The sequence below is a fragment of the Amblyomma americanum genome, chromosome 1 (genome assembly GCF_052857255.1).
Source record: "Amblyomma americanum isolate KBUSLIRL-KWMA chromosome 1, ASM5285725v1, whole genome shotgun sequence".
NCBI classification, from domain to species: domain Eukaryota; kingdom Metazoa; phylum Arthropoda; class Arachnida; order Ixodida; family Ixodidae; genus Amblyomma; species Amblyomma americanum.
In genome coordinates, this window is record NC_135497.1 from 244,356,875 (window position 1) to 244,380,566 (window position 23,692).

General features: G+C 46.7%; 1 protein-coding gene across 1 annotated transcript; it reads left to right on the forward strand.

Annotated features, from left to right (window-relative positions):
- The first annotated feature begins 375 nt into the window (after positions 1 to 375).
- Positions 376 to 23,692, forward strand: LOC144116375 (sodium-coupled monocarboxylate transporter 1-like). The gene is made up of 11 exons (XM_077651148.1): positions 376 to 685; positions 2,795 to 2,860; positions 5,052 to 5,103; positions 12,536 to 12,603; positions 13,016 to 13,173; positions 14,997 to 15,137; positions 15,785 to 15,914; positions 16,589 to 16,677; positions 17,496 to 17,605; positions 17,961 to 18,028; positions 23,468 to 23,692. The coding sequence occupies exons 1-11, from the start codon at positions 389 to 391 to the stop codon at positions 23,690 to 23,692; spliced, it is 1,404 nt and encodes a 467-aa protein (XP_077507274.1). The 5' UTR covers positions 376 to 388.

A 23,692-nucleotide genomic window follows, 5' to 3' on the forward strand; every position in this document is an offset into this window, starting at 1 on the left:
AGGACTGATTGCATTTTGATTGCTCAGTTTTTTATTTTACAACTTGTGTCGCGGTTCTTTTATCCGCGGTTGCAGCCAGTGTCAGAACTGACCGACGCGTTCGCTGCGGCGAACAAAGCTCACACCGTTAAATCATGAGACCTGCACACGATTGCGCCGTCCCTCTACAGGCCACAGCCCTTGCAGGCCTTCTGAGGGTTTTTTTTGTCGTGCTTCCTCACAAGCGCAACATACGCCATAAAACATGTGGGGCAGGTGAAAAATGCCAGCTGTGCGCGAATGCGCGCTTCAGCACTCTATGGGCTCCTCACATCGGGTGCGTCCACAGGCGCTGCAAAGCTGCTGACTGTCGACGACCATGCTCGAAGCGTTCGTGTTCTGCCTGCTGATGGCGGCCAACCTGGGACTGGGATTGCGCTTCTCGTTCCGCCGCGGCACTTCGGCACCGGACTCGACGGCTGGCGAGGTGTTTCTGGGCAGCCGGACGCTGCGTTCGCTGCCCCTGGCGTTGTCTGTGGTGGCCAGCATGGTCTCGTCCACGGGCCTCATCGGCTTCACGGCGCACCTGTACGCGTTCGGTTTCCACATACTATGGACGCTGGTGCCGCTCGTAGCGGTGCTTCCGCTCGCCACTGAGCTCGTCGTGCCCGTCTTCTACACTCTGCGCATCACCTCCGTATTCCAGGTGGGCCATGCGCAGAACGGACGGCTCCAACCCGTTCCAGCCATTCTCTCCCGATTCACTATTCTCGGCCGAAATCCCTCTGATGCAGCTGAAGTGGTATGCGGGAATGATGAAGTACAGAACTTACGATTTGAGTAAATGCTAGCGTATTGCATTGTGAGTCCTCGAGGGAGACTGTGCAAGAATTAACTGCGCGGGACCATTCCGGCCACTTCTCTCCCTCTGATTACGATTTTCATTGTAATGGGCTCAATGTTAATCCTTAGCATTCATTCTTTGATTGCATCTCACATTTCCTGCTCTTCTGAGGTACTACTTCACGTTCGCCACATAAGCATACACCCGTAGGTAGTGCGCAGGGGAGGGGGGGGAGGAGGAGCGCGAGGGGAGATTCATGGGTTACACTAACGGAAGTTTGCGTGGTTAGAAAGCAGATTCACTGTCGAGTGTCTCAGAAACTATTGACAAGCGGTGATATTGAGAGCACACCTTATAATCTTTATAATACTTTCCCGCTTCCCTTAGAAAACTGCTGAGCGTGAAAAAAAGCATGAAATGGTATACAGTTCTTGTTAACAAAGGACATGCCTTCGCGCCAAGGTGGCGTTTGTGCCGCGGTCAACCAATTGCTGCCGGTGCGAGCGACGAGAAACTATTGAGCAACGAAATTATTTCTTTGCGTCGTGATGCTGTATTCTTTTGGCACATATCACGGCTTAGACTACAGGATTTCTGCCTGTGATGCAAAACTCCGGAGAGTCCGGTGAACTTTTCGTGCTAATAGGACTGTTTAGTGCATAGAAAAGCCACATGATGGATAAACACGCAGAAGCGCCGCGCTCAACGATGTAACCGTTCAGAGAACAGTGCATTTTAGCACAGGAGGTATATGCTGCTCAAGTTTAACCTCCTGACCGGTTGTCCTGTCTTGACGTGTGTTTTTTCTGGAGTTTTGATGCGCGGGCGACGTAATTACGCTATGACAGTGGCGCGAGGCCGTATGCCGAGATCGCTGAATTCGACGCGGTTGAGTAAGACACGAGATTAAGTAAGAGACAGCTGCGTGGACAGGTACACCCGTTGGCCTGAAGCAACACAGCTGCCCGAAACTTCTGCCTCCAGAGTCGCGTTTGCTTTTCTTTCTACCTGGCGGCCCGATTTCGATGTCCGTCCATCAACATCACAGACCGCGGCAGACAGTTCAAGTCTTCTCTCTTCGCTGAGCTCCTTCGCCTTCTCGGCAAGACTCGACTGCGCACTACCGCGTACCACCCCCAGACGAAGGCATAGTAGAGCGTTTCCACCGCCACCTCAAGGCCTCACTCACTGCCCATGCCACACCAACGGAGTGAATACAGCGCCTGCCTCTCGCTTTATTCGGGGGTCGCTGTGCCTTCAAACAAGAACTCTCCTGTTCAACGGCTCATCTTGTTTTTGGCACCTCATTTCGCCTTCCTACTGACTTCTCCGAGGCTTCGAGATCACCTCAGTGCCCCACTGAGCACATACAGCTCCTCCGCGATGTGTTTCGACACAATGGGGCATATCGCATAACCGCGGCACCAGGAGTGGTATGAGGACTCCCAACGATCTATTAATGTAAATTATAGACTGACCAACTCCACATGAATGGGCATTAACCCAGTAACACTGTCGTGTCGTACCCTTAAGGCGGAGCTTAAGTGTCCTCTCTGGCTTTTTTTTTGACGCAAGGTGACATTCTGCGATGCGTTCTTACGGCAAGCTTGCTTTTTAAGGTGCCAGGTGTAGAGGGACATGCGCCACTCGCCCATTTCTGACCGCTTCTAATCATTCACGCTCCACAGCTGCGCGGCATTTGCCGAAAGAGTTTTGGTCGAACGCCCTTTGAAACATTTGACAAAGGACTGACACAATGTGAACATGACTGGCATATTAACTCAAGGTCTGTCTTGCAAGTGCAGAGGGATTTTATCGTATTCAAGGAGCCCACGCAACGTATGCCCGAAAGAATCCACTCGCCACGTGCCATATAAGTGCGCCAGATGGTGCTGTAACACCATTTCTGCATTTTATGTTAGTACGTAGTTCTGGAACCTTTTCACGTCGATATTTTTCGTTTGCTTTCAGTATCTTCGAATGCGATTCAACTCCTGCATATCCCTTACAGCTTGTGTATCTTACGTCGCTCTCACGGTAAGTGAAACGACCTTATTCGGAATACCTTTGCATTTGCCTCATCACACAGAACTAACGACCTTAAACCAACGACTATAATTTTTGTACTTTTATGAAGGCAGTAATCGCAAGCTTTTCTGTTGCGTTGAGTTTGTTTTGCACTGGGTGCGCATTTCAGTGTTCATAAATCTGTGATATACTCATTGCAGTGTGCCCCGAGTGACTTGCGATAGCGAATATTTTACAGTGACGTTTCAGCATATAAACACTGCGCACTAAAGCCGTGGTTGACACCACAGTACAGAATAAAGTAAATCTTCGTTAATTCGAACTCGCATATCTTGAAGTATTAGTTAAGCCCGAAGTTGTTCATGTCACACGAAATTAAGATATCTCCAAATCTGGCTAGTGAAAACCTGCAAAAGTGCCATCACTTTTTTACCAGCCGGCGACTTGGGCGGCTGAAAAAACCAACGCATCAGACCAACCATCAAGTCTGCGCTGTAGCGTGCTGCGGAGTGCGCCCCTCGGCGTCGATTGTACTCGCCTGGGCAGTGGCGCATCACATCGCTTAACCGCTGCACCACTGCGCCAGATGTGGTATGAGGACTCCCTGCGATCTATGAAAGTAAAGAGGGACACCAATTTCAGCGTATATGGGCATTTACCCATTAACGCGATCGCGTCATACCCTTAAGGTGGAGCTTAAGTTTCCCCTCCAGCACTTCCTGCGTTTTGGCGCCTTCGTGTGAATGAGGGCTAACTGTGTATTGCATGGGCGAAAAAATAAAGGGTACTCGCACCCGTCGTCTGCTAGCAGGCTAAATGCGCACTGACCTACCTGCAAAAATGTCATGAGTAAAGGAGCACTGTTTCTGACAACCGAAAAAAGCAGGGCAGGAAACAAACACACGGACAGAGACGAGGCGACGCGGACGGCGCTGAAATTCCAACTTATTGTGGGCCAATACATGAATACATACGAACTGAAAAACCTGCAGTCATCAACTACACATGCGCAGATAAGTCCGTTCTTCGTCGGATAGGGAGGTACACGCGCTAATGTGCCACAGGCTGTCCCGAGATTACAAATCTGTTTTGATTCCGCAATCTCCCTGGTAATACGCTTTGCTCTTACTGGCGATAACGAAGCCGTCAAGATTAGGGGAACAATTAATGCAAGTGAGGTAGTGGCTAGCCGAGAAAAGCCTTCAAAATATTTTCCTTCTGCCTGTGTCAGTAGCGCTTCTATCTCTCTATTAGACAAAGGGCGGACTTATCTGCGCGTGTGTCGTTGATGACTGCGCGTTGTTCAGTTCGTATATATTCGTGGATTGGCCCACAACAAAGTTGGGTGGAAGTTCAGCGCCGTCCGTGCCGCCTCGTCTATGTCCGTGTGCTTCCTGCGTTGCCTTTTTCAATCATGTACCAACACGCCCAGTTTTGCACCTTAATTCTCACATCAAATTTACAGTGACCGGTTACATTGTGGAATTTGACAAGTATGCGCAAGAGCTTCAGTTTTATGTTTATCTGAAACAAACTGCGGGAGGCCATGTTTCATTTAGGCCGCAAAGAAGCCGCGCCATCGTCGGCGAATTCTAACGTGCAAGCTTTTGAGGAGACGATAGAGCCGCATGCCCGGTGAACAACGCGATTCGGGCCCTCTTCCTGCAGGACAGTCTCGGGGGATTCAAAATGTGTATTCACTCTCATTCTATCGTTTACCACGTCAATGATCGCATGCATGCGCAATACAATGCTTCATTGATATTCGCTCTTTATTTTCAGCTGTCGCATTTTTTTTTCCATTTCAGCGACATACGAATCAGGCAAACTGCCGAATACAAACTTGACAGGTGCCGAAACTTTTTCGAATTATACAGAGTTCGAATCAAGGGAAGCCCCATTAATCCGCACCGTGTTGTGTGGATTCAAAATTCATTTCGAAAAAACCGAAAGTTCGAATTAACAAGGTTCCAATGCACACTTATATTCGTACTTGAACATTCATGTGCTTGCAAGCAGTGTTGTTTGTACCAGCAAAGAGTGGCGTGCGGCACTTACTTCAGCCACAAATTTTGGTGCAAACGCCTGCATAAAATTTCACGCAGAAAAGTTGTGCTGTGAAAGCAGGTATTGTGTAAAAAAAATACGCGAGCGTGCATGTCACCGAATCAGTGACACGACGCACTGCTTTCTGCTTCAGCAAAGTGTTGGCGCCGTCGTCATATTCGCAGCCTCCATCGCCATTGCTACAGGTACGCTCTTCCCCTTGCGCACGTTTTTCATGATGGAAAGAATGATAGCTACATACTTATTCTCTGGTTATCGACTAAGACCATGCTGCTGGTGTTGTTTGTTGAGTATGTTGCATACATAGACACGTCGTTTTCGGATCAATACTTAACGTGCGATGAAAAGAGCCAGAAATGAAGTTCGGAGCAGCAGAGCAATCGAAACTAGGGCGCAATAGTGGCTAATGTAAAGCACAAATTTAACTGTCTTCCTTCAGAATAAACAAATAAACATTCAAAAGTGGCACCTGCTGGGGCCATCCATGTAGTGTGACGCATTTATGCTCGTTTGTAGAACGAGAAACACTTAATTCGATTTAGAAACGAGTATACGCAATATAAAGCACGACCGTTTTTGTTTTACGATTTTCTATTTCTTTAAGTTGCCCACCGCAATTAAGCCTAGTAGTGTTAGAGTTCTATCATAGCGAACGAACACGCCCCAAGTTGCTTCCGGCAATCCCACCAGAATTCGCTTTGCCGCCGTCATTCCAAATCTAATGGGGCTGTGGAAGCGTCGTCGTTGTATCGTTTCTTTTATCAACGACTGCTTATTATTAACAGCAGTAAACATGATTCAACTCGAAAGCTTCGCGGTTGAATGAGTACAGATTAACATCCTAGAATTTTGTTTTAAATAACCGAACGAAACCTTGCGAAATCAAGCTTCGTTTGTACCAGCCTGCATTATAAACGCCAGTGCACTGGTTTTGAGTGGCAGTCAGTGTGGGAATTTATTTTATTAACACGCCAGTTATGTTTTTTTGCATGATAATCAAATAGAGGTCAAAATCTCGATATTGAGGGCTGAAATGAGACTCAGCTCATGAAACTTAAAAAAGGAAGAAATATACCACGAACTGTCTTTCATAGCAATATGTCGCAAAGAAAAACCAATTTGATTCCGTTTTTACGGGACTGTCATGTGCACTTCAAGATGCCTCAGCTTCAAGAATCGCATTTCAGATAATCACAATGGGTAGAGCGGGGGTGCCCTCGGGTGGCTCTTTCTCAGCTAATCTTGATAGCTGCTTACACAAGAAGTACATACGACGACGTATTTAAATAGGAGCCGCATTCTTTGGCTCGATGGCTTTTATTATTTTTATTTCTTTTTTTCTGCCCACACTAATTTATGTGCCTCTCTTCTCTCCCACTTCCTCCGTCATCGCCGACGAATTGATTGCTTGAATATAAGTCAAGAGTTCACGAAACAAGCACTTCGCCTTTAAAGCGGTCTGTCTGCTAGCCTGACCACGGCTGGTCTCGAGGTGGGAGCGCGCTCTTTCATACGGCCTTCGCATTTGCCGCGGAAGCAATGCGAGTTTTTCACCGAGAGTTACGCCGCCCGCCGACGCTAGAGGCGCGACGGCCCTACCGCTGGCTCCACTCCTGCATCTGCGGCGGCGAATGGTTTTTGCCTGGTTTCGCGCTGTAGCCCGTTGGTTCATGGTGAGCGCAGCACCGAAATAAAAGAAAGCAAAATGCAGATGCTTAAGCTGCGTATCTTCAACACAGTCCACTTGTGCACAGATTCTTCGTCACAAACTTTGCTCGATTAAAACATTTAAATTGAGGAATCACTCTCACATTTCTCAGAACTATGTCGAGCATTTGTGGTTTTAAATCCAGAAGGAACTACTCTGATCACTTCCTCGCGTATGTCTCATGGTCCGTGATTAAATGACAAGTTAGTGCTAAGATGAAAAGAATGAAATCCTGGAGAACGAAAGTGTCGCGCTCGTCCCATTAAAATGTACTATATCGAGGAAAATATTCTCTACGACGCGTGAGCCGTAAATCTGAGAGCGCCGTAGTTGGTGGCTTGAGACGATACTTGTAAAGTTGAAAGTCAGACTCATGTACACGAACATTGAACTGTCAAATAAACTGATTGCTGGGAGATGTATATAGTACTTAATTTTGCCGATATCGCTTTTTCGCACGTCCTGAATGTATTTATTTTAACCCTCATATACATCACAACTTTCTTGAACGAGAGGCCTGTATCGATAGCTCAAAAGAATGCTACTTACTAATGTGCGAGCAATTAAGTGTCAAGAAGAACTTTAATGCATTGTTCCGTGCTCGAAGTCAATGTCATGCGGCCTTTCGGCTTTTGTTGTAAAACGAGAGGCCACCAGATTCCTCCGGAATGACTGTAGCCGCGAACAAGTCTCTCTTCATGTTCAAAATTGTCGTAAGCGCATTAGGCGTCTAATATTTCAAGTTCCTTGTCACCTTTAAGTTTTGTTTTATCGCTGCGCCGCCTGTTTGAGGACACGAGTTCGCCCAATAAACAATTTGTTGTTGTTGTTAGCCTATCAAAAGATGGCACATACCCACACTGGGGGATCGGCCAAGAATCGGGTGGCTATTCACCTGAACGCAGTTTACAAAAAGGAAAAGCACGTGGGAGCGCAACACCGGTGAACAATTTTCGACTTGGACGCAAGCTTCCTTGTCGTCATTCTGGCCTGACTAACGCTACCAGAGCGTAACAGAAGCAATCAGTACAAGCGGAGTATGCTGCCACAGATATTTACGCGTACAGAGTATTGCAATTTCAGCGAGTATGTATGTCCAGTAATTGACTTCAGCTACCATAAAGCGCGCCATTTCTTTTTGTCCACGTATAGTCAACCTGCGGCCTGTCCTGAAGCTGCCTAAAAAAATTTGTTTTAAATATATTTTCGAAAGATCTCAGATTATGCAGTTCAATGCCCAGTGCCCTTTATTCTCTTAAATTTGGGGACTTTTAATAAGATGTAAGCATCGCAAATGTTAATTTTTATTTCCTTACATTATAAGCTAAGCCAGCTGGTGTAACGCGCATTGCTGCGAGTTTTAGTAGGTAGGTTGCTGAAAACTTCTTTTTGTGGTGCTACTTTGTTTCCTGAATGACTAGGAAAGTTCTTGCCCTCGGGAGTTTTATCGAAAGCGATGACGAGGCTACAGAAATGCAAGAGAATATGCAAAGCTTTTATAGTCATCGCCTCTCAGATAAGTCCGTTCGCTCGTAAAGGCCGATTTTATTGACAGAACGCAGTTCCGAAATAATTTTGCATTGCTGGCAGTTAGTTCATGCTTGCAGTTACTGTCAACTACTGACTTAAGTTTTGCGCCAAACTTCAAAATGCTGTTCCAAGAGGAGATCTTGGACGTCGCGTGCGTGCAACGTCCTTTGCTCCTGCGGCCAGGGTTGGGTTCCGTCTTTATATACCCGTTCGTTTCGTTAATGACATGATGCTCTTCCTGGGAAGCACCATGAATTCTTGCTAACGCTGCTGTTGTGCAAAATTAAAGCAGCTGCGCTTGAAATTTCAGGAGCTATATGTACGCTGCAGAATCTTACTCTTTGAAACTTGCCATCCAAGTATTACATGCCGCATATCATTCTATACACTCATAAAGAGCCTGGCGGAAGACGAACTATGTAAGCTGATAGCCTTGATTTTTAGCCAAATATAAGGGTAGAACGTGTTGACGTCCGTGCTCGAAGCAATACGTTCGACCATACACAGTCGGGCTAAAAGAGAGCGCGCAATCGTTACCCCGTTGTTTCAAATTTCTCCCATGGCAAAGGGGCTGACTACGCGGTCTTAGCGTAAAGAGGTAAAATATAAAGGCTTGGTGGTTACCACTGACGGGGGTCGAACTGGGAACGAGCGCGCGTTATTCTCCTGTCGCGTGAACGGCAGTCGCAGCGGCGGAGCGGTGGGGCAGTGGCGACCCCACCGAGGTGCGGCGGGAGGCGGAAACAGACCCCATTGCGAAGGCCGTAAGAAGAGAAGCGCGCGCTCCCCTCGAGACCGGCCGTGGCCTGACCTTGGTCACCTCGTGTGACAACAGGCGTCAAAGACTTCGGCTTAGTGAAGCCAATTCATACACCGCAGTTTCGGCTACGCCGAGTCTCCCCGAGCTCAACTTCCCCCAAAGTTGCTGTTCAACTTCCAAGCTGCCGTGCAGCCGAGCAGTGATATGTGCTTCAGCCGACATCAAGGCAGAGCTTGCGAAACCTCCCTTGCATCCGCTCATTTGCCCCACTCAGTTTCTGTCGACACCATTGCTTTTTTTTTTAATAGCTGTGTATAGTGAGCTCCACAGCGAATCGTGCATATTTGTGCGAAACGCCATGCAGCTGCTTCACGTATATATACGAGCTACATTGACGCGTACACGGTTTGTTGAACGAAGTATAGATTTGTTGACAGACGCGCTAAATCAAGGACTATGCGTGCATTGCAGATTTTGAAGAACCTAACCTTACAGCTTTGAATTAGTTTCGGCAAGCTATGCACAAATTCGCGCACTTTGCGGCCGACATATCCTGTTAGCTCGTCGTGATGAGAACGAAGTGGCTCGTGTGTAACCACAAGATGGCACCAAAAGCTGCCTCTTTTGCACCAAGAGCTGCCTCTGAACCACATTTGGGTTCAGCCACAGATCTGTTTGTACCGCTGTTCTAAATTTCCTGATAGAATCTCACCGACTGCCTCGCTAAGTGTTCCAAACTTTTCTTTTCTATCAATTATTACATTTTGACTAAATCATTATTATTTAATCTCTCTGTTTATTATTATTCTTATAATTTTGAAATAAAAAATCTCATACCTTTTTTGTTCATGAGGAAGAATTCACCGGTGTGGCGCTCTCACGTGCTTTTCCTTTTTATTAACTGCGTTCAGGTGAATAGCCACCCGATTCTTGGCCGATCCCCCAGTGTGGGTATGTGCCATCTTTTGATAGGCTAACAACAACAACAACGGCTGCCTCTTAATGCGCCGTTAGCGCGGTGAAACTCAGCTGGCAGTTTTTGAACGAATTGCGCGGGAATCGTACATTCTATCTGTGCTGAGGACGTGTCACAAGTTACGCCTGAATACGCAAGAGAACACGTCTGTCATTGAACTCTTTGAACGCGATAGCTCATTGCATTATGCTATCGCACCTGCATGGTGTTTACCAGCACCGATTACCGGCTCGTTAAGCCTGCGAGAATTATACTAGTGAAAGTTTTTTTTTGTTAACTCATACTTTATTATTAGATTCTAGAGGTACGTTTCTGGCGCTGGTGTAGAGCTGACCACAAATCAAGCTTACACATGCAGTTTTCTGATTAATACTATAGTAAAATAATGTGCCTGCGGCAACAGCACAAACGAGACGTAACCTTAAGTTCGAAATGTTGTTTTTAAAGCTTCCAAACGATGACGGAAAGCGCGGATAATGCGTGAAGTGCGAGGTGCAAGCAAAGTGTGAGTCAGCATGTGTGGGGACAGCACGCGCTGCCACACGTACGCAAGACAAACTCTGCGTGGTTCATTGATGATATCACTATACAAGCTTCCTCTATGTTGACACGATTCTACAAGCACCGAGACCATCAGATCCGAGGCCCTCGCTTTCCTATAAGCTGAAAAGAATCTGGTCGGCTTACGGGTTGCGTTGATCGAACATACTGAGGAAGTCAACAAGTACAGCTATGAAAAGTTTTAGGTAGTTTACGCGTTGCAGCTGGACAGCTTTTGATTTCAGTGGGGAAGTGATTTTTGTTAATTATTCGGGCGGCAGCTACACTTAAAACGAGTACAAGAAAGATGGACCGAAAAGAATACGAGGTAGACAAAAAATAGTCATTCGGGGCTGTTCAGGGTATTTCAATGCGATTGATGCTGCAAAATCAAGCTTTGAAAACAAGCTCTGCATTTGCAGTATAGTGTCGAGAATTAGTTAATTACTGTTGGAAGAAAAGAGAAGAGCACAACAAAATACGAGCACGTTCTCTATTGAGGACTGCGTTTGTCTCCTGTCTCGTATTTTTTTTCCCCAACGGCACACTTAAAGGCTTCACAGCGCGATGCTTTTGTTCATGATGAATTTGGGAACCCAGCAATAAAGTTAGAAACCTGTGATCCCAGACCATAGAAGCGTCACACTTAACCCTAGAATTTCTGAAGAAACACAGACGCCGAACAAAAACGGAACGTTGTAATTTTTGAAGATTCTGCCGAACTATACTTGTTCTTTCTTGGTTTCGAAAAAAAAAAATCAAAGAGCCACATTGGAACCAGGGACGACGGCGTGGTCAGCGCACAGGTATCAGCACTATGGCACATCAACACAATGGGGACTATACAGTGCCCCGAATACGCAATGTGCATTCGAAGGGACCATGAAACCGGTTTTTGAATATCGTGTTTTCCGTACACAACCATTAGGAGGGGATGGAGACCGCAGTGCAGACATCCCTGTCTGTTAAACTTTAATGCCTCACAATATTATGTTAAGCATACTGGCGAGCTCCCATCTTCCTCTTTATTGTTTTCATGAAGCCAACTTAGTGACCGCGGGTTTTCCCAGAGCAGGACGCCGTAGAAGGAGCACCGCTTATAAAAGCGGTCCTGCTCAGACATTGGTAGTGGAGACGCCTAAAGGAAACCGTGATATGAGGGCCATTTCAGCGCATTCTTGTGTCTCGGCCATTGTCATTACATTAAAGCAGTGAATTTTTCATTGATATTTTGCGTAATATGCGTGATTCCTAACGCACGGGTATAGGCGTATTGGTCCCGGACAAAGTCTCTAACACCTGCAGTAATGCATGCGTCTTAAAATAAGGTATTTTACGTTGGTCTGCTAAAAGGACTCTTAACTTTTGCGGAATTTCACGCCATTATGATGGCACGTTCACAGTGCTCTTCTAGAAACCATCTGGGAAATCTCGTTTGCTTCCGAGGCTGTGGAGAAAGCGACAGAAAGAAATCATGAAATATGTGAGAAAGAGGTCAGACAGCAACGTGGAGCCGATCTTCAATTTTTGTGCAAATTTGCTTTCCGCTAGGCCTCGTTATAAGATGACAAATGAGGAGAAGCTAACTGGGACGGAGCCAAAGGTGGCAGCACGGTGCCACAAATGCTGAAGATAGGAAGTCTCCTCGGGCTCGCCTTGTGGTACAGCAGACCACGTCTGAAAGAACGATTCCCGAGCTTTCCAACTGAACTTTAACTCGCTTCGAGTATGTCCCGAAGGCTTATGAATGATACAATAGAGTAAATTGCTGGGCTAGTTGGTTCACAACGCACAGATGGTGGAACGAGCTAAACTGACGCAGGACAAGACAAAGAGCCGCACACACAACACCGCTCTCTCCTCTCTTTGCATCTTTGTCTTGTACTGCGTCAGTTTGGCTGGTTCCATCAGCTGTGCTTATAAATGAAGACTGCTCAAAACGTGGTACTAACGTTCCGCAAAGTATACCACGCCAAAAGGCACTGAGCTAGAACGTAAATAGGAGTATGACCTCATGCGTTCTGCATAAAGAACTCTAATTTTAACACTCCTCGTGAGTTAACTTACGTAGAGTTAAGCGTTACAATCTAAATTTCTTTTCAGTGTTCAGCGTTCCCTTGACATGGTGCTCTCTCGGAATTGGTCTTTGCGGAACTCTTTACACCACGCTGGTAAGGATACCACCTGTGCCTAAACAATTGCAAAGGGTCAATTGCGCTGCAGTTTACTGAGAACATCGCCGCGGTAAAGTGTTGAAGTCTCTTCTTGAGGTCTCTTCTTACCCCCTCTCGCCCCCCCCCCCCCCTCTTTTATGTTTCTTGTAGCGTGCAAAGGGGCGGGTCGCTGACACACTTGTTAATGTTATCACTGCATGGGTTCCTAGTTTAACTGCCAGACACTTTTAGTTCACTGGAGCTCCTCATCGTCTAAGCAGTGTCTGCTGCACTCCTTTCAGGCAGATTCGTTCTAACGCCTTGTAGCACCGGCCGCCACGTATCGCTCTTGGTCGGCGTATAAGAGAACGAGCTAAATCCCCCGTATCACGTGCATAGAATTGTTTCTTCTTTTTTTTTCGCTCTGTAGGGGGGCATGAGAGGAGTAGTCTGGACAGACTGCATGCAGGTACTGTTCATATTGTTGGCACCTGCCACGGTCATTGGCAAGGTCATCTACGACGCCCGGAGTGGTCTTGCCAGATTGCGTCCCTGGGACGACTTGGACTTTCATGCTTATGCTCTAGAGTGAGAAGTTTTTGGTATTCCTTTTCTTCCGCTGTAAATGAACGTCTGCCATTATAGTCGTGCATTATTTTTTTATTCTCTGTTAAAAAAAAAGGAGGAGGAGAATTTTATGGTGCTACATACACCAGTCTTAGTTTGCATTCGCGGCAACATTATTTTATCGGTCGACTAGTGGTGATCCATTTGCGCATACTTTTAACAGCGCTGCTACAAAACAGGAAAAGCAACTACTTGAACTAGAACGCCCCTACATTGCATCTCGCTGTGTTTTGACGCAGTTTTTTTTTATTGATAACTACACTTTCTTTGGGGCTATCGAAGCCGGTGTTGCACGAAAACTATTCAGTAAATTTTGCCTCCTGGCGTGCAACATTTCTTAAAATTGATGAAATGAAAAATGCTGTTTTGAACTTAAAGTTTGGAATTTCCTCTGTCAGACAAAATTTCTTATTTACCACTTACTACAAAGCAGTAGCCTGAAAATGGCAGATTAAATGACTGCTAAAGCAACGCGCAGTGATGGGATTTATGACAGTGGAAGGTGTCCCACTTACTGATATCCACGTTCGAATGAGTACTGTCTGTGAGGAAACCTGCGTTGCTTTTAGCAAGGAAATGTAGTGGGCGTGAAATATACCACGCTGACAATGCATTCACGTCCCCTGTGAAAGACAAGCACTGCAGTGGACGATCTGTTTTAGCGTCCTCTCCAAAGCTGCTGGGGGCAGCGCGTGTTGACGAATTGATTGCGGGAATTGTTGCATTAAGCAGAAGTTGATCGCAAACATTGTTGATGCATTTGTGGGAAGAGCGAATCACGCCACCAGCCCCAAACTTTGGTTCAAAAGACTGCGTTAAAGGTGGGTGCATCTTCACCTGACTAGCTGCATGTAACGGGAATGACTGCGCACGTGCAAGTAAAACTTGGCTCGTCACGAAGCGCAGTGAGAGGACTTTCAGCACCGATTTTCCGCAGGAGGTGAGTTATGGACTCGCCATTACTACGCAGCGAATATGGAGAATAGGCATACGATCATCCTTCACCCTAACAATTTCTGGACTCGGCCTTCGGCTGACAAAGTGTTGGCCATCCCCTTTGGAGACTAGGGTGGAGTTGCGCTGGTCGAATGTCTGCAACATGGCGTTACCGCCGACTCAGAACGTTACGTACAAACGCTACATAAATTGAATCTGCGTTTTTGTATAGTTCGTCCTCCGAAATATGTAATAATTGACACGAGAAAGCTCCAGATCGCAAATGTCGAGAAACCATACGAAGCCATGTCTGGAGCGGGAGTAGTTCCACGATGTTTTGTCTCACTAACCTTACAGGCTATATACCTGGCCCCACCGGACATGTGGGTATTTCAAGAGATAAAGGAACAAACACCTGAATGGTACGCGTTTCGCGCCCGACGAAGCGGACACGTGTGCAGTGCGCCGCTCGTGTCGTCAGCAGCCGCGCTAATTGCTTTACGATTGCGCTCAAACGCTGGGGCAACAGTGACCGAAGTGTGTCGCCGCCCGCGGTGAGGGACAGTTTTAATATTGCCGGCTTGTAAAGCAAATTTACAGAGTAAGAAAACGTGAAAAACATTTCGGTGTAGGCGTCCCATACGTATAGCAATCGCGCAGTCGTCTTTGATGTCTACGCCGTGCTGTCCTCTGAGCTTGCTTGAGGTGCTGCACGCCGAGGTTTAGGCAACAACGATTAGTCCTTAGATATTGAGATGGTTGTAAAGTTTCAGTATTAGCGGTGACGAAACCATCGGGGGATTTTTTGCGACGGAGAAATTTATGAGCCCAGGGTGCTTGGGCCTTAGTTTCAGGTTGGATATCGGCAACGACGAAAACGTTTGGTCAACCCTGCTGGCGACCACGGCGATCAACATTTACCGAACGAGCTTCGATCAAGTCGTCGTGCAGAGATACATCGCATCAAGAACGCTGAAGGAAGCTCGGCGGTATGCGCTTGCATCATTGACGAAGTCGATAGAGTTGCGCAATTCGCATGCTTTAGATGAGTTTGTACAGGGTCGGCCCTAAGGTTAATACCCAAGGTGTGATTTTAATTGCTTCTTCAGGTTAAATAAGTTTTGGATCTGTATCTATAGCTACCAAGAGAGCGCCATAGAATGTGCACTATGCACGCAAAGTTCTCGGCACCGCTATGCAGCGATCATCTAAGGCTTTAGCGACCGCTGTTACTGTAGAAAGTCGTTATCTCTTTCCCACTGCGTCCTTTACTCCGTGGAGACGACTGAACAGCGCTAACAGACTGGACGGAAGAGAACGCAGACGCATGCGCTGTGTACGCTGTTCAGTCGTTTCCATCGACATACCCCAATCAACCCAACTGAGCCCTCTTCTTGAAGTCTTTTACTTTCTCTAGCGTTACGCTGACCTACAGGCTTGTAAACAAAACTATCTAAACTAACAGTCACAACTGTTTTATTCGGACCGAAATCAGAGATACTCCCAAACTGCTAACACTGCTGCATACTTTCCCTTGAGCTGCCACAGTCAACCCTCTCGGGAGGTGTGCGACTCTTCCTTGACTCTCTCTTGACACACATGCCAGCAACACTCACTGTCATTCACTTCGTTGCAGCACGGCTGTGGTGGGCTTAGTGCTCACAACCTTCATGTACCTAGCCGAGGCAGCTATGGCTTTGGCGCTCACATTATGGTTTCGTGGATGTGACCCGGAATCTATGGGACAGATTCAGAAGCTCGACCAGGTTAGTGATATTCTAAAGATTCTTGCGTGTTGTTCGGGCCGCTTCCACTGCTTCCTCGTAGCGTGCAGGGGAGCTACACGCAGGCTGTATTGAAAGTGTTGTGTACCGCCCACGTAGAAATACAACTTTACGTTCGCAGTACTATTCCGGCACACGGCAGCAACGGAAGGCTCAATGCTGGAGAACAGCCGCTTTCACATCGAGGAAAGCCGCGGTATTGACCTTTCCGTAAAACCCGTTTTTGTAAAGGAGCATGTCGAAAAGTATGCGCACAGGAGCGTTTCGTGCTACATATTTTACGCGGAGGCCTCTGACAGAACACAGCTGCTATTGGAAACGTGTCGCATTATAATTTATTATGTCACCAGGAATTCTCGGAAGAGCTGACGTTGAAAGCTCCGTGTTGCGTCTCCCAGCCAGAATTAGCGCTGGCTTAGTGTTGTCGATCGTTTTTTCTCTGTCCTTTTTCGTCTAATGGCGTTCAGCGATAAAATAAAAATCAGGTGTTGCCATATAGCACAGTGCTGACGGAAGCAAAATTAATGCTAGCTGCAGTTTCCACTCAGTTTTAGTGTTTTCACTGAAACTAGGTGTTTGTCCGCCACCAACGTCAACTTGCCGGTGCTACCTTGAAGTCTTTGTATTTTTCCCTGGCGAACTGTTGACACTTTCAGATCCTTCCATTCTACGTGAAGACCTACCTGGTCCAGTTTCCGGGCACGGTTGGCTTGTTTCTGTCCGGCATCGTCAGTGCAGCCACGAGGTATGCTAGTTAATGCAGCTCAAAAGAAGGGAGACCGCCCGAGCACATTTTGTTCATCGAGTTCAGGTGAATCCCGCAAGGTATTTACTCGAAGGTATTTCCGCAAGGCACTTCAAGCCCGTCCTGTGTCCTACAAGCTTTGTCACACATTTTTTCGGTCCATCCCAAATGCTATTCAGAAAAGAGCGGAATTGCTCTTTAATTTTCAACGCCTCCTCCCAGAAAGAACTATTTATTTTATAATTTTAACAATGATCAGCGTAACGGCTGAGCAGAGAGATTTCCTGGGTGATTGTTTCAGCTGTGCGCGCACCTCGTGTTCAAAATTGAACTGCACGAAACATTTGCGCCAAGGTGACAGCGGATATCTCAGGACTATAATGTTAAGGTTAAAGAAGACGCGGATTTCCTAGCGCGGTCGTAATAAATCTTTAGCATATTCTTGTGATAGTTGTCTAGCTAACCACCCAAGGAAGCCCACACAGCCGCTGAACTGAGTCCATGTGGTCTAATTGCGGGCCTGTGAAAAGATAGCAATATTAGGGGAGGCTATGTTGAAAAAAAGTAATTTTATTCTTCATTTCAAAAACTTTTTATGGTTTATTTTGAGGACTTCTGCGCTCAGAACCCAAATACCAGCTGCAAAGCCGTTTGCGGCTTGAAAAATTGAGGAAGCAGAACATGTACGCTACGAGCCTGAAACCCGTCGTCCGAACCGATCGCTCGGCTCGTGTGACGCGCGACTTGGTAAAGGCTTCGCGGCGCACGAGGAAGTGACGGCCACTTCGACCTGACCTCGCGTCCTCTCCGCCCTTCAGCACGATATCGTCGTTGATCAACTCTCAGGCAGCCATCCTCTATGTGGACGTCGTCTCACCGCAGTTGCCGATATCAGAGGTTCACGTCGCACGTATCACAAAATGCATAGGTGAGTATCGCCGTGCGCATGCTGCATAATCTTGGGAACGCCTTAGCTATAAGCACGTGCTAGCTGTGAACATTTGAAATCGTCGTGTACACACGTGAAACGATTGATCGATCAAATTACATGGCTGCGTGTACAAAAAAGTGCTTTGTAGGCCGTAGAACTTCTGAGAAAAAGTTACGATTAATTCGTATAACGTTGCAAGTAGCATTCCAAGAAACGGTAAACACGGAGCACTGAGCGAAATGATGTTCAAAATTGGCTGTGTTAACATACATAAAGTTACCAGCTTACGCTTGGTAAATAACCTTTGTTGTCCTGGCGATATCAGCAATTTTATGTTGCTTGTTTTATTCAGCGTTCGTAGTCGGAGTCGTCATGACGATCTACAGCACGCTCGTTCCGTACATGGGGTCTATAACCCGGGTAAGTTCTGCAGTTACACTGGTACAGTGTGCCACCATTCATTCTCAAAACAATTAAGGTACTATAAGTAATATGCGTAAACAATGGCGGATTAAAATGATAAATGACCATTTGAACTGAACAAGGTTCACGCAGCGAGTCACATTGTTCGGTTCCCCTGAGAGCAAGGCAATCACCTGAATGCCATTCCCAAACTTTGCCGGTGCGTAATAAGCAGCCTAGCTCGTGCAGAAACCTCAGAATGAGCAGCTTAAGAAAAAGAGCACGTAACACCGAGCACGCATACGGCAAACACTGATTGGCTTACACCAGCGTGGGATGTAATACAGCAACGGACTGCATGCCATTCAGCGGTCATGTGCAGGTGCACGGGCTTTTATCGTATATGCCCACGGCAGTGCAACAACTCCGGCTACCGAAACGCAAACGTGGTGTGGCACAAGTGCCTAAAATCACACAAGGACGATAAAATAACGAGTACAGAGGAACTTAGGGATCTTTCCTCGCGGGCATCATAATGTAGGCTCCCGCGAGTGTGATCCGTGGTACCGACATTCAGTGCAGTACCGAAAACTCAAATATATTCGTTTAAGTAGAACCGAGGGGACCTCCTGCGAGTGTGATCCGTGGTACCGACATTCAGTGCAGTACCGAAAACTCAAATATATTCGTTTAAGTAGAACCGAGGGGACCTCCTGCGAGTGTGATCCGTGGTACCGACATTCAGTGCAGTACCGAAAACTCAAATATATTCGTTTAAGTAGAACCGAGGGGACATAAAGTGAGCCGCATGTATTAGAGAGCAAGCGTCAGTGTCCCGAAATTAAGGTGGAGAAATCGTCTTGGGCAATACGCAAAGCACGTAACAGGTTGTCTGTTATACTTTAGAGTGACAGAGAGCATGCGACCCGAAGAAGACGTAGCGGAGGGAGGCGGGGGGTCATGTCGAACAATGGGGTTGGGAAATCTGCAGTGATAAAGTGGCCATCCCACACGGCTATCTGAAGGTTAATGGAAGTTGCCTTTGTCTTGCCATGGCTCAGGTTGGCTTACGATGAAGACGACGACGATCATGACGATGAGCGGAAATTCAGGCCGTCTTCGGTTGAAAATAAGAAATTAACCAACCATTTGAAAAGTGTTCCTGGAGTGAATTTGTATGGTTGAAAAGCTTTTTGGACTATTTATTTACTACTACATCAGCGCCTGTTTCGCCTTTTTTTTTTAATCTAGTACTTCGTGGCGTTATGGTCGAAGCGGGAAGTTGACCATTCGACAGTTAAAAAAAAAAACTAAAGCTTATTTATATTAGATTTATCCGGTGTAAACTATGCAGGTGTTTAGTACATGCAGGTGTTTAGTACAGGTGTTTAGTCAGATGTTCTTAAAAAGCGAAAAAAGAAAATAACACAATAGCAACTTCACCGGCCCACACGTTAACTGCTGCGGGTGACGCATTAATACTTTGCGTGTTATTTTCTGCATAGCGCCTTGATTTTATCTACAAATGTGATCCGCAGTAGGTCAGAGGACACGCGCTTACAGGTATTATTGGCGCTACGTGGGGTCCGTTCTCATACGACACAGTGAAATTCCCTGACTGGTCTTTTCCTTCTTTACATGTGATCATCCCACTTAAATCAAATGTACATGGTCATTCACTCCTGGCTTGAACAAGCAAGCGGTGCGGCTGCGTTCTTAGGATGCAAGTGCGTCCAACACAGCCACTCATAGAAGCAAAGTGGCACAGGCGCAGATGGACCTAGAGCTGGTGTTCCTCGTCGTCTGCCACCTCGCTTTGGTGCACACATGCTACGGACACGCTGGCGCTCTGAAGAGCGCACCATGCCGCTCACTTGGTCGATGTAGGAGTGGACGACCCTGTCCATGTGCGCCTGCGTGTAACTTTTGGGCTTAAAAGTACATTAACGTTTAATTTTAAACTAGCAAGTCGGCACCGATCGCGTGTTGCAGTCTTCTATGCCCATCCAATAAATCAGGGCAACCTGTATCCATCTTTTCGTACCGGCTCACACAGACAGGGCTTTTGTAAAGCCTATGCCGATAAAAGTTGATATTCCGGAAACGTTCGAGCTTACACATCTCGTGAAGGTGATGTGTAATTTGACTAATCTGCATGCACTAGAAGGAGAAAAATGACGGAGAAAAAATTGCGTCAATATTCTATGCAGGTCAAATATTTTAGGGGAATCCCCAAAGGTGGAGTAGAATTGTAATAAGGGACTAATTACTCATTGGAATCCACCCAAGCGCAGCCATGCGGCTACAAAGCAAAGCTATACAGCTTTCTCAGAAACCTCGTAGTTAAAGATTATTCGTCCTGGTCCGGGGTTCTCATTTCGACTTATTGATCAATTCGTTATCTCCCTACTATAAGCTTTCCATCCCAGTTAGCTCAGTTAGTAGAGCGACTGCTCCGGTGAAGCGGTGGTACCGGGTTCGAACTCCGGACCAGGTTTACACTACAGGTTTACAGGTTTACATTATTATTTAAGTGCACAATTCTGCCTCTTGCTTTCTTTTCTTTCGCGACGCGATAGTCAGTTGTTGTTTCCCTCCACTCGATCAACGTTAAGACCGTGACGCTATGCAGCGATGATAATAACACAAAAAGGTTCTGTTTATGGTCATATGTAACTCAAGAACGAATCGGCAAATGCCCCTCAAAGGCGGCCCTCCAGCGATGTCGTCGACCAATTTTCATGACGTCGTAGATAATAATACCCTTGGACATTCTGTCGTGGTCATTAACCTTATTACCACGTTTAAACACTCCGACTAACATCAGCATTCTGAACCTCCATAGCTGTCGCTGAAAGTGGCGTTACCAAGGGTAAACGTCCGGAGAATTTTTTACTCTTGAACCGTCTGAAAAATGACAGTTTCAAGAGTGACCTTTTCACCGCATTTTTGGAAAATTTGGGTGAAACCCACTAGTTTTATTAACCTAATTATCTTGAGAACAAAGCCAACTTAAGCGGTTGTACGCCTCGTTTTCCACGGCGGTTGACTTCGGTCACCTGCAGCGTATATCGGCGGAGTGAAAGTGAGAGTATCGTTTAACACTACACGACGATGACGTGAAGCACGGAGGAGAGCTGTGACCACGCAGCCACACTGTGAGGTCGCTCCCCACCCCTTATACACCATTTCTTTGAGCCACGTAAGCCGAGCGTATCATCCACTTCGCCTGGACAGACACGAGATTGCAAGTCGCAGTCATTCGCGCTTCCAATGGCGACATTCCAACTTATCACTCACTCCCGTTGAAAAAACTTTAGAGATCACTGCGGTAACCCGCATTGGAGTAATGTTAAAGCATTGACGTCTTCTCGGCACTCGTGGCCTCTCTTTGCTCCACTTTGATTCTCTTTACCACGATACCGTATTGATCATGAATTACTTTGGTTACGTATCGATCACTTATCACCGGCCACGTGATTGCCCATTTCGAGTTTTCAAACTTGGTGCCACGCTTTGGCTCCGCCCACACTTCCGGTTTTTCAAATTTGGCGGTACGCTGTAGCTCCGACTACTTCCGGCGTTTTCGAATTTTATGCCACTTTGGATCTGGCCCCACCCAGTTTTTTGGACATTTTTGGCTCTAATTAATTATTACTCATTCGATTTTCAAAATTCTTTTAGCGACATCAACCATAAGTCGTCCTCTATCGATCACAACCATTTGTTTGGCGCTGTTCTGAGTTCCTCACAACTGCTGCGGACATGTTTTGCGGACACGATCCCTGTCGACATAGCCTACTGATGCTTTCGCATTCATAAATTAGTAGATCTAGAGAGACTGCCATCGACTGACTGCGCGCAGAGAAGCCTGACGGAAAGTGGCGAACTGCGCTCAGTGTATTAATGCAGAAATGTACGTTTAGCCAAGACCACGATATTAACGAATGTGCCAGACGAAATCGTTCACACTTCAGCTAAATCCATAGCTTCGGCTGATATAACGCAGGCTTTGGCCGGTAGCACCGTGGCTCATCATTCAAGCGGCATGAAAGGCCTCCGATATGTTCGAAAGGAGGAAGCTAGCTAATTTCTCTGGTTTTGTGAAGAATTGTAAACTTTTTTTTATAGGTGACACGTGGCAAATAGCAAACCGCACGGAATTTGTCATGCTTTGTGTGGAGTCATTTGGCTTCGATCTGTTGAGCGTATACCGATTGCTGAACCGCTTTATTGCATGTGATTATGGTATGCGGTGAAGGCCTCTTTTTCGCACCCGTCCTTGCCGGAAAATATTGCGTGCACTCGGGTGTCGCCCTCGCTCACCGTCTAGCATACACGAGGAAGCCCATTGGGCGCCGAGCTGGAAAAGTTTGAGAGAGTAGCACGGACGCGACCCTCCCATTGACGGGACTTGCTGCCTGCCGCACCGACCGCGTGCCACGGCTGCCTCTTAGGCGTCAAGACTGTCAAAGCCGTGTCCCAAAAAAGCGACCCTTTTATTGTTTTTCCCCAGTTCTCTTCCGTTTTTCCTCTTCTCAGTAGTAAACGCTACAATGAACATAACTGTCTCTTTGTCGTCGGGACGTTGGGGTTGCGCATAGAAATCCTCGCAATTCATATATGCTGCAGCAAGAACACAGTTTATTAAGGCCTACCTCGGTGTCAGTGCGCGTTATTAACGCAGAAACATAACTACACAGATTACACCAACTTGCCACAAATGAACTTGACCAAGGTCTCAAAGCCCAATGCTCGGTTTACGGGATGGAGAACAGAATAATGTACCTGTTTTTCGTTATCCTACGAACCATAATTTTATTTAGTCCATTTAAAATAATCGAATTAAAGTTCACGAGCTGCTACAATATAAAACAGCTAAATATTTCAACCTGTAGAATAGTAAGTGCGAAACTATAGCCAGATAAGCAGTTACCAGCACCTTGCTTTTATGCAGAGAGTTACTCATCAAGCCCCAAGAAAAGCTGCCCAGTTTCAAATAATCCACTGCAAAACAGCCTCACCAAGTGTTTCTGCGTTTTCATGCTCTGTTGCGAGTGCTGCAATGAACTTTACCAGTTGGCATGATCAGTCGTATGGTCATGTTCCTTAGCCGCCGCGGTGGCTCAGTGGTTATGGCGCTCGGCTGCCGACCCGAGAGACGCGGGTTCGATCCCGGCCGCGGCGACCGAATTTCGATGAAGGCGATATTCTTGAGGCCCGTGTACTGCGCGGTGTTAGTGCACGTTCAAAAATTTCATGTGGTCAAAATTTCCGGAGCCCTTCACTACAGTGTGAATGATAGCTTGAGTCGCTTTTGGATCTAAACCCCCGTAAGCCATAAACTAAACAATGTTCCATCAACAGGAACGTGCGCTTTTATCTCTGCAAGATGCAGCAAAACAGTGTGGCCACGAAGCAGGCAGTGACGGCGATCTGATTGATGGGGCGTTGCAGATCTTCATGATGGCCAACGCAGCAATTTCGGGACCCCTAGCCGGACTAATGCTTATGGCAGTGATTTTTCCTTTCGTCAACGCAAAGGTTCGTATTGGAACGCTGCCTCTTTTCCATTTAAGCTTGTATTCCAAGACACGACGCTTCAGATCTGAATTACTTATTGCGATGTTGTGCCTGTCTGAACCAGTCAGCAGGGCTCCATGTTCTAACTTAACAAGGTGA

Coding starts and splice junctions, on each gene's coding strand:
- LOC144116375 (XM_077651148.1), top strand. CDS start 389: ATGGCGGCCAACCTGGGACTGGGATTGCGCTTCTCGTTCCGCCGCGGC. Junction 5,104..12,535: donor CTCCATCGCCATTGCTACAG/GTACGCTCTTCC, acceptor ATTTCTTTTCAG/TGTTCAGCGTTCCCTTGACA. Junction 15,915..16,588: donor AGATTCAGAAGCTCGACCAG/GTTAGTGATATT, acceptor TGACACTTTCAG/ATCCTTCCATTCTACGTGAA.